The following is an 11675-nucleotide window of genomic DNA, read 5'->3' on the forward strand; positions in this document are numbered from 1 at the left end:
CGAATCCAATTCAACCAATAAAAAGCCAGTTATATTTGAATGCGAATGCAAAGCAGTGGATATAACGTAAGGGACTCAATCCAATTTGGCATTCTAAATGATGTCTTAATTACAATGTGGTACGCTTTCCAGAGTTGGCAAACAACCTAAAGCACTTGTTTAATTTATCTTTGAAAAGTGATAAAAATATTAATAACTAAAATTAAAAAACTGCAAGAACCATTATCTTTCACAAATTATTCAAAATCATATGGTATTTGTAGTCGTTGGCTTATATTTTGAAAAGATTGATGTTACAAACTAACTCTGAATTTCCTAAGCTTATTTTTTGTCCCTTGACACACTTCGCTATCATATGGTATTTGTAGTCGTAGGCTTGTAGCATTGACATTCATTTTATCATTTCGCAATGCAAGAGGTACTGAAACAGGCTAAGCTGAAACGGCTCATTAGGTTTGCAACTCCAAAAGACTCTTCGAAAAGAGCAATGAAAGAAGCGACAAAAGGGTCCTTGGCTGTTTGTGATGATGCACTTACATATACTCACTTCTATACGATTCATGTAAATCCTTTCTATAACTTATTTCCTAGGAAGCATTCCTCTGTTAGAGCAACTAATCCATAATTCTTAAATCCAGATACTGAAATTGTTTTTTTTTTCTCTCTCGATTTTGTAGCAGGGGCAAAACTCCCCAATGTCTTGACTACCAATCTTCTTTAATTTAATCGAATTCATTTATGGTAAGGATGAGTTTTGGAATGCTCTATGAATATTGCGAGTTGAACATGAGCAGCATACTTGATATGCAAAATCTAATATCAAGAAACTCCTGTTAACATTAATGGGAGACAACATTAATGGCAAACAATATAAAGTGGTGCAAGTTTAGCACCCTAAAGTTGACTTTGAAAAAGTGGCATGGGATAATTTTTTTTTGGTCCTTGAGATAATGGGCTATTTATTGTTTGGTCCTTAAACCTCAACTATAAATAGGCCTTCTCATTTCTCATTTCAATTCATCCCAACCAATCTTTCTCTCTTAGTTTTCTCTCTTCTCTCATTTGAGAATTCTTAAGGAATTCTATTTGTTTGTAATACTTTGAAGATAGTAAAGTTATCATCTGGTGTTAGTGCCCGAGGACGTAGGTATAATTTACCGAACCTCGTTAAAACTCTTGTGTTCTTTCTTGTCCTATTTTTCTTTCAATATTTGAGGGTATAATAGTAGTATTTAATTGTGCTATTAAATTACTATAGAAGGGATATTCTGTCTAAGGAAAGACTTGGTATTTAAGAGATCCTTGTGATCCACCTCTCTTCCCTGGGAATTGAACTTTGTGTGATTTTTTAGTACAATAATTTACACGCTTCCGACCCTATTGGAACAACAACTCCCTTGTGAGGTTCTTTTTTGCTTCAATTCAGAGCCATTAGGGGTACGTAATTTGTCTCTAGCACTGAACTTTCATGCCAATAATGCTATATTATAAACAAGGATCATGGCTTTTCCAAGCCTTCTTTAATATGAATTTACTCTTTAGTTCAGAATTTTATTTTCAAATTATTTTTGTGCAGCTTGGAAGATAATATGATGAGTTGATGCTGATGAAAGCCACATTTAACAGAGTGATTCTGCAAAGAGACACCACTGCTAGATGTGCCTCTTTGAAACAGGACAAGCTCAAGCAAAGATCGTTAACTTTATCTTTGAAAACAATGGTAAAAGTTTCTAACTAATTATCTTTTCCTTGACATCTTCTTTAATCATGCTTGAATTAAGTTTAAGCATATGAAAGACATACTTGTTGGTAGATAAATGAGAAGCTTCATGTTCTAATTTTCAGGCTAATGGTCTAAGAAGACAGTAAGGCGTGTTGATTGCAGTTTGTTATCTATTCTATGGAAAAGAAAACGTGCATTGCCAACATAAAGTACAGAAAGGATATGTCACCGAAGCAAGTCTGCATCTTGTTTAAGGTGGCTCATGTTCTCTACATGTAATTTGCATGAAATCTTATTATCTTAGAATTACACTGGAGTGCCACCAGCAGTTGACCTCACTGGCATGTGAGACACTGTTAAGAATCTTGACAATGATCTTAACAAGATTAATCCACTAGTTTGTAATTTTCCCTCTATATTTTACCAGGAGTATATAACTTATTTACTTCTATATCTTGCAATTTATGCAGCCCCTGAGCATGGTATAGCTTGGTGTTGGTAGATTCACATCGTCCAAGAACTTACAAGATGTTGAGAAAGCATAGCGTTGGCAAAATTTTTTTAGTTTTATGGTTAAGTCTATGATCATAAATCTTAAGAATAGAATGATTTTACTATAAAAAATTTCAGGTTTATAGGACTTTATCATCAATGTAACTATTTTTAATGTGGTTATAGGAGAGGGTGTGGTTGAATTATCTTTAGCTAATCATGGTCGAGCCATAGTTGCAGACATGGGACCTGAATAATGTGCAACCATGGGTTGTCTTTCCTGTGGATCATACAGCCTTGCAATTCCTTAATTTAACCAGCAGGAGTGGTGACACAGTTCATTCTCTGCGTGGTGATGACTCCAACAAGGTTTTATGTTATTATTGCTACTATTTTGTCTTTTTAATAATTTAGATATAAGAAAATTTTCATATATATATAGAATAAGGATGAGACAGAAAGACTAAAATATTGGCATCAATAAGAACACTAAGACCAATAAAATCTCATATTTCAAAATTAGAATTGAAAAAAATTATATATAAAAATTGAAGATGCAAAGCAAATTAAGTGTGAATTGAAAACCTTAATGCTAAGACTAAGAATAAATAATTCATCCATTAAGACTAATAGCTTCATCATCATCCTTTGCTGTGATATGACTCTGGTTTGAATTTAAAGAAGCAAATATGAAGTACTCATAATGCGAGAGAAAATTACTTAGCTAAGAGAAGAAATCATTTACTTCAACGAAACTATCCCCGGTAGAAATAAAAGCCAAAAGAATTAAATTCATTCAAAACAAAAATTGTAGGGATTAGTTTTATAATTTTACTTAAATTTTTATTTTAACAGAAGGACGTGGGTTCGAGTACGCCGAAGTGCATTATCCTCCTATTTATGGATTGGGAAGAGACTGGGTAGTTTTAGGCATTGTATCAAAAAAAGAAATTTTTAGAGCCCTAGACGGCCACATTCCCAAACTACCCTAAAGTCGGGCTGATGGTGACTAGAAAACAACCCAACAAATTCCAATCAAATATCATGCTCAAAATTGGAATTAACAAATGGAAAAACAAAAAAGACATTGGTAAAGCAAAATAAGTGTGAAACATGAAGAAATTGATATGAAGACTAAGAAGAGAGTATGAAAAATTTTAAAATTGTAATTTAGGATGACTTTAATATATGGGGAAGATTCATGGAAATTAAATGGGTTTGAAATCAATGATTTTGCAGTTTCTCTTTGTTGATTTGGTGGATGTTTCCCACTACTTTTGCTTTTAGTGGTTACCATTATATAATTGGAAATTGGAATTACTTTGGCCAATAAAAGATTAATTGCATAAAGCAACAATAGGGCAATAGGCTGCAATATTTCCACATGCCTGTCAAACATTTTACTCCAATTTTATGTATTTTTTTAAAAAATTAACATATTTTTTTAATTTTTAATTTTAATATTTGATCCCTATACTTTAAAAGTTAAAAATTCAATTCTTCTACTTTTTCAATTTAAAAATCATAATCAAGCCATTATCATCGTTGATAGTTTTTGTCAAAATTTATCAGTTTAATATGTTTATTTTCATCAATCATATGTCACGCCATAAGATGACACATTAATCAAAATTTCAAGTTGACAAGTTTTACAAAAAATACTTGCGATTTAATGATTGCACTGAGATTTTTAACTTTTTAAATATATGAACTAAATCTTAAATTTGACCAAAATACAAGAACTAACAACATATTTTAACCAAAATTTAAATAGTTTGCACATTGAATCATCATAATTAACTTAAGGATTTAATTAAAATATTTCAAAAAATTTCCATATTACCTTTACTTTTGTAAATAATGATATGCATTGGAATTAATTATTAAGTAAAAAGATAATGTTTTATGGAAACTACAAATTTATGTATAAAATGTTGCATGAAAATAATCTTTCTTCATACCCAACCAACATGAGACTCCATTTCCTTGTTTCACCTTTTCTACCTTTCTTCTTTCTCTTCTCATCCTCTCTTTCTCAATCTCATCTCCCCCAAAAATGAAAAATAAAAAAAATATTTTAATTTTTAAAAATATAAAATTTTGGAATTTTTATGAATATTTTGAATTTTAAAAATTATTTTGAATATTTTGAAAATTATTTTAAATTATTTTGTAATTTTGGTTGAGAGAGATCAAGTTGTTAAATTTTAAAATTGACAAGGACCAAAGGAGCATGTACACCAATTTTTTGTTTGAATTATTCGAGTTATTTAAATTGTAAAATACAACTCGAAATCAAATTATAAATATTTTTAATAATATAAAACATATGAAATATTAAAATTAAATAATAATATAGAAATGAAATTTTTTCTCCAAATTTCTCCTCCAAATACAGTCTAAGAAAGTTTGAAAGCCGAAATTTAAAAATGTTTCTTTCAAAAGTGAAAAGTTGTATATATTGTATCATCAAAATTTCCACTCATCCAACTAAGAAACTTACTATAATTTTGTCTTTATAGTGTGACTTGATTTGTACACAATGGTTGAACGTTGTTGATAATACTCTGGAATGACATATCTTTATGTATTAATTACATATATATTTTATTTTGAGTATGATCCTACTAAATTGAGCTATTTATGGTTTTTATATTGTAGGGACTAAATTGAAAGAAAAATAAAATTTAGGGGCAAAAATCATGAATTTGAAGATAAAATGGGTCAGGATGCAAAATAGGAAAGAAATGGTGCCGAAAATGCAAACTGTGGAAGACTTGGGGGCAATAGTTCAAAGAAGAGATTTTATAAACACAAGACTCTATTTGAATTTTAATTATATTAGGATTATTGTTAAGATTATTATTTAGATTTAATTCTAGCTTTTATCTTTATTTATCTTTTAGAATTTAGAAAGGAATAAACTAGGTCTTTTGAGTACTATAAATAGGGGATGGAGTGACACAGATTTAACTCATCTTTTCTGTAAAAGCTCTCTCTCCCAAAAAGCTTTAGCATTTGTTTCTTTCATTTATTCAATAAAATTTCATTTTTATTAAGTTTATTTATTTTTCCCCAAAAAGCATGAGCCATTAAATTCATTTAGCCAAATGTTGTCGAGATTCCCAAAAAGGGTTCATAAGGCTTAGAATCCGCATTTAGCCTTCTCAACAAATATTTATCGTTTCTCCGTACTACAGGACTGACGCTTCCGTCCATGTCCCTTCAAAAGTGATATTTTCATCTTAAAAAATTGATTTTATATTATAAGTTAAAATTTATATTTTTGGTGCTATAACAAAGTTTACTTAAAAAATTAAATTGTAATTTTTTTATTTAAAAAAAATTAAATGTTGTAGAAATAATTATATATAACATAAAAATGATAAAATTTACCTGAGTTTAAAATAAATTAAAGTTAAAATATTTGTAACATGGATTTTTTGTGCTAAAAAGTCGATACCTAAAATATATAATTTAAACTCAAAATATCAGTTGAATTATCATATTTGCTCATCCTATGCGTAGTAATGGTTCTAATAGGGTTTAAAGTGCTATAATTTAGTCTTTTTTAATAACTTAGATTTAGATGATTATTTATATAGAGTAAGGAGTGGGCAAGAAAACTACAACCTTGGCATTAATAATTTAATGAGATCCATAAAATATTAAAATCTCATTCTTCAAAATTAAAATTAACAAAAAGGAAAGACATAAAGTAAATTAAGTGTGAATTTAACAACTTATCTCTAATACTAACAATAAATAATTTATGCATCATCACTAACAGCTTTAAATAATAAATTATTATCCTATGTTGGAAAAAATTGACCAAAAAGACTTAACTAAATTGGTGGAACAGTATTTTGATGGAGTCTTGATTTGGCAAAATGACTCAGAAATTGCATGCAATGCCAATCACTCATAAATAAGTTGTATGCCAAGCACAATCGTCCTTCACACCCACCCAACATGAACACTCTTCATTCCCTTATTTCTTCACTCTTTCTCTTCTCATGCTTCCTTCCTCTTCTCTTGTCTTTTTCACCTCCTCAAACTCATCTCCCAATGCAATGCCTTGATGACCAGAGATCTCCTCTGCTGCAATTGCAACATCATCTTTACTATGCCCCTCATTTTACTTTCTCTTCCAAATTTGAGCTTTGGCACCCCAACACTGATTGCTGCTCTTGGGAAGGAGTCACTTGTGATGCTTATGGTCATGTCGTTGGCATTGATCTTAGTTACAAAAACCTTTCAGGCAGCTTTCACCTCATATTCAATCTCCATCGTCTTCAACGCCTTAATCTTGCTGGAAACAACTTTAATACCACTCTGTTTTCCTATGGGTTTGATAAACTCCAAAATCTAACTCATCTCAATCTTTCAAGCTCATGTTTCCATGGCCAAATTCCAGTGGAGATCTCATTCCTAAAAAGGTTAGTCTCTCTTGATCTGTCCAATCAAGATTCTTGTTATTTGAGATATTACAAAGTTCTCTACCCTGGCTTCTACAACCGTTTTTCATTGCCTTACGAACTTCAACAGCCTCTTAAATTAGAGAATCCAAACTTCAAGACATTAATCAAGAATTTGAGGTTTCTCACAGAGCTTTATTTGGATAGTGTGGACATTTCTACTCAAAGTGCTAAATGGTGTGAAACCACATCTCTTGTACTTTCCAACCTGCGTGTGTTGAGTCTGTCAAACTGTGATTTGGAAGGTCCATTATGTTCTTCACTCTCAAGACTCTCTTTTCTTTCCAAACTTATCCTTGATGGGAACCCAATCTCTTATTTACCTCCCAATTTCTTGGAAATTTCCTCTCGTTTGGTTTCTCTCAGTTTGAGGGATTGCAATTTGAATGGGCATTTTCCAACCGGAATTCTCTTATTGCCAAAAATTCAAAGCATTGACATTTCAGGCAATGACCAACTTATGGGTCAGTTGCCAGAATTTCCAGCAAACAATGCTTTACAGAGTTTGTCGCTTTCTTATACAAATTTCAGAGGAGAACTACCTCAATCAATTGGTAATCTCAAGTTCTTAACAGATTTACATCTTTCTGGTTGCAATTTTTTTGGACCCATTCCATCGTCAATTGCAAATCTTAGTCACCTGGTGAACTTGGGTCTTGGATATAATTATTTCAGTGGTTTAATCCCTTCGTTTCATAGATTTGGAGTTCCTAATCTTGAAAACCTCAATTTGGAGACGAACAAGCTTTTTGGATCAATACATTCTTCTTTATTTACTCTTCCATCGTTGAAGACCTTTTATCTTGGAGAAAATCAATTGGTTGGGAAAATTGATGAGTTCCCCAATGCATCTTCTTCTTTGATTGAAGTACTGTCTATAGGCAATAATTATTTAACAGGACCAATCCCAAAGTCAATCCTTCAACTTCCAAGGCTTGAATGGCTTTATATCGAAAGCAATAGCTTCAGTTCCATGAAGCTTGACATGTTTGTCCATCTCAAGAACTTGAGGTATCTGACGCTGCTCAACACAAGCTTGTTAATTGAAAGCGACAACAGAAGTCTTACTTTTCCCCAGTTAGAGAGCCTAAGCCTAAGGTCATGCAACCTTACTGAATTTCCAGAATTCATTAAAAGGCAAGACAAGTTGGTTTACTTAGATCTTTCTAACAATCATATCCATGGTGTTGTGCCTAATTGGTTGTGGAAGAGCAGTCTTTCATCCTTACACCTTTCTTTCAATGTGATTGATTTTCCAAAACAGCTTCCCTTAAATGATGCAAACTTCTCTTTTTCAATGTTGAGGGTATTGTATCTGGAATCTTGTAACATAAGTGCGTTTCCGGAGTTCTTAAAGAGTCTAGAAAATTTAGTAGTTCTCGACCTTTCAAATAATAAAATAAGTGGTGCAATACCAAACTGGGTGTGGAAGAAAAGTTTGCGGTATCTGTATCTTGCTAATAACCATATCTCATCTTTGGACCAACTTTTACCCAATCAGAGTTCAACTTCTTCACAAACCTCCTTGACTAGAGCTATTTGCAATTTGAGTAAACTTAGAAATTTCAATGCATCTCATAACAATTTGAGCGGCACGATTCCAAATTGCTTAGGCAAAATGAATGATCTCTATTTGTTGGATCTGCAAGGAAATAACTTCAGTGGAATGTTACCAAAATTTTCAAAAGTAACCCAATTATATATTCTTAAAGTTAGCGAGAATAGATTAGAAGGGAAGTTGCCCAGATCATTAGCTGAATGCACTCAGCTTGAAGTTTTGGACGTGGGAAACAACAAGATGAATGATACATTCCCTTTTTGGTTGGAGAAGTTGCCTTACTTGACCGTTCTAATATTGCGGGAAAACAGATTTTATGGTCAAATTAAACATAGATTTGTTTTCCCAACTTTGGATGTGTTGGACATTGCTTCAAACCAGTTTTCTGGTGAACTATCCATTGATTTCCTTCAAGCCACTCGACTAAGGTCACTCAAAATAGGTGGGAATAAATTAGAAGGGAAGTTGTCGAGATCATTAGCCAATTGTAAAGCACTTGAGGTTCTGGACCTTGGAAATAATATGGTTCATGATACATTCCCATTTTGGTTAGAGAAGCTGCCTTCCTTGAAGGTTCTCATTTTGCGAGGAAACAGATTCTACGGCACAATTACAAAATTTAACACAGAACGTGGGTTTCCAAAGCTACGCATATTGGACATTGCTTCCAACAATTTTTCAGGCGACTTGTCCATTGAATTTTTGCAAAGCTTGAAGGCAATGATGCAGTTAACAAATGACGACAAAGCTAAGCTGGATTACATTGGAGAGAATTATTATCAAGATTCAGTGACAATTTTCAACAAAGGGATTAAGCTGTTTTACGAGAAAATCTTAACCACTCTTACTTGTCTTGACCTTTCCAACAATAGTTTCCATGGGAGAATACCAGAAGAAATACAAATGCTGAGGTCACTCAAAGTGCTAAACTTGTCCTATAATAGCTTCTCCGGTGAAATCCCAGTAGCAGTTCAAAACCTAAAAGATCTGGAGTCTTTGGATCTGTCACAGAATGAGCTATCAGGGAAGATTCCTCCACAGCTTACAACTCTAACTTTCCTAGAGGCACTGAACTTTTCTTACAACCCACTTGAAGGGAGCATACCGCAAGGCAACCAATTCAGTACATTTTCAAATGATTCTTATCGTGGGAATCCAAAATTATGCGGTCAACCATTGTCCAAGAAATGCAATGAAGACGGTCTTCCAGTGCCACCGCCTCCAGGGGAAGAGGAACAGTCATGGTTATATGCTATGTCAACTTGGAAAATTGTTTTGATAGGTTATGGTAGTGGTTTGGTCGCTGGGATATGTATCGGATATACAGTGTTGAATGAGTTGGGAAACAAATGGGTTGACAAGTTCAAAAAACACGGGAAAAGAAACAGAAGAAGATCTAGGTGACTGGGTCGGAATTCATGTATTAAAGTCAACAGGTAAACATTTCCTTTTGAAACTATAGTCTTTATATTTTGAAAAGATTGATGTTACAAACTAATTTTGGATCATACAACATTGCAATTCCTTAATTTAAGCAGCAGGAGTGGTAACACAGTGATTTTGTTTTTCCTATGCAACATTCCCATATTTGTATGCTTATGAGAAGTTATATTCTTGGTGGTTTGACTTGTGTTTCTTATTTTGTCACAGGGAAATGACCTCTGTCCTTCTAAGCTTCAAGTAGAAAACCACGCAAAGCATGATAAATTTTGTCTTTTTTGTTTGGGTTTTTGTGCTATATATTTTATCAAACACATGTTGGGCTTTAGGCTCGGGTGTAATGGGTAGACCTATTGGTCCGAGTTTTTGTGCAATCTGACATTCGTTTTGTACAAATAATTAATTTATCTTTTAATAACAATTTTATTACTTTAAAAATAAGTAAATAAAATGATGAAAAATTAGATATCTTAAAATATGATCCGTTTTCCAGAGTTGACAAACAATGTAAAACACTATAAATATGATAGCTTTTTCAAATGATTCTCCCATTATGAAACATTTAAGTGAATTTACAGAAATGAAATATTTATTCACAAGAAATAAAAATTAGCCATGTTATGCATATGAAAAACATGATAATTGCAAGTGAAATGAGAAGCTTCATATTCTAATTTTCAGGCCAATAGTCTGAGAAGAAAGCACAGATTGGCAGAATAAAGTTGAGAAAAGGAGAAGCATATGGCAAAAAGGATTATCCCAAAACTGATATGTTGCACTCGACGTTCTCTTACATGTAGTTTGTATCATACGCGGATGTTGGATCTTATTATCTTAGGATTTAGTTTACCCAACTCTGAACTTCTGCTTTAAATACAATAATTCTATTCTAAATTGGTATTGGGATTAGTCTATTTATACTTTCAATGATAGTTTTATTACTTTAAAAAAAGTACCCTTCAATTAAACTTTGTACGTAATAATATGATAATAATAATTAAAAGATAATGAAAGAAGTTATGTCTTACAGTCTAGTAAAGGCCAACAATGTGTCACAGTATCATTACAATGTACACATACTTTGTAGGGAAATTTATCCAATGAAACAGAGGATTAAACTAGTTTCCCAGATGCAGGGAAGAATTGGTATGCTACAATACTAAGAAAAATACTAATAACAAAAAAATGGTAATGGAATCACCGTTGTTATCGGGCTTATGAATTTCATTGATTACGGCGTGATAACTGATGAATACTCTTTAACATATGGGCAAATCTGGCGGCGGCGGTGCTAACCTCTTTTTGTATTTTTATTGGATCCTCCTATATAGGAGCTTGGAGGGAAGGAGTATGTGCTCCTTATAGAGCTGCGGTGCCTTGGCTGTGCAGAATGGTGCCGAGGAATGTACTGCTGCAGGCGGTTATTTGCCAGTGTCCTGGTACAGGTAGCTGGCCATTTGTGGAGACCACAAAAAATAAAAATTAACTGTGTTTTGCAAGAGTATTTTTTTTTCATATTTTAGATTTAAATAATTATATATTCTTTAATCTCATTGGGTATTAATTGGTTTGGTAAATTTTGAAATAAAAAAATAAAAAAAAAACTTTTTTATTTCAATAAAATAATACATCCTTGTGTCTCATTTGACAAATATTCTTCTATTTTTTCATTTCATTCATACTCATACCACACAGATAATTATTCTTAAATTCATTTGTTCTTTGGGGTCTTCTTTTATTCCTATAACAGGTCTCCAAATATCAATGATACGAGCGCCGCTGCTGCTGACTCAGAGTCTCCTTTTGAGCAGGAATCTTAAGACTTTGAAAATGATCGAGATTACAACTTATCTCCTAATTTGTTAAGTATGTTAGAACAATATGAGAAACAGATTCTACCTCACAAACAGTTAGTGAAAATTTTGAGCTTAGGAGACAAACAAGAAAAGAAAGAGGTGAAGATCGAAACTTGCATCACTGCAAA

The 11675-nt window shown here is 32.5% G+C and overlaps 1 protein-coding gene and 1 long non-coding RNA gene across 3 annotated transcripts; both read left to right on the forward strand.

Moving 5' to 3' along the window:
- The first annotated feature begins 1019 nt into the window (after positions 1–1019).
- LOC107934444 (uncharacterized) lies at positions 1020–5177 on the forward strand. Of its 2 annotated transcripts, XR_005910025.1 has the most exons (5): positions 1020–1437; positions 1577–1720; positions 1846–1978; positions 2194–2584; positions 4877–5177. It is a non-coding gene; the product is annotated as an uncharacterized lncRNA (long non-coding RNA). The 2 variants fall into 2 exon arrangements; XR_001693902.2 differs by lacking the exon at positions 4877–5177 and having other exon boundaries at positions 2194–2652.
- A 983-nt stretch (positions 5178–6160) lies between these two features.
- Positions 6161–10090, forward strand: LOC107934450 (receptor-like protein 7). The gene is made up of 2 exons (XM_041088031.1): positions 6161–9687; positions 9902–10090. Exon 1 carries the CDS (start codon positions 6188–6190, stop codon positions 9653–9655), a length of 3468 nt encoding a protein of 1155 aa, XP_040943965.1. The 5' UTR covers positions 6161–6187; the 3' UTR covers positions 9656–9687; positions 9902–10090.
- The last annotated feature ends 1585 nt before the right edge of the window (positions 10091–11675 follow it).

The sequence above is a fragment of the Gossypium hirsutum genome, chromosome D02, assembly GCF_007990345.1.
Source record: "Gossypium hirsutum isolate 1008001.06 chromosome D02, Gossypium_hirsutum_v2.1, whole genome shotgun sequence".
Taxonomy (NCBI): Eukaryota; Viridiplantae; Streptophyta; class Magnoliopsida; order Malvales; family Malvaceae; genus Gossypium; species Gossypium hirsutum.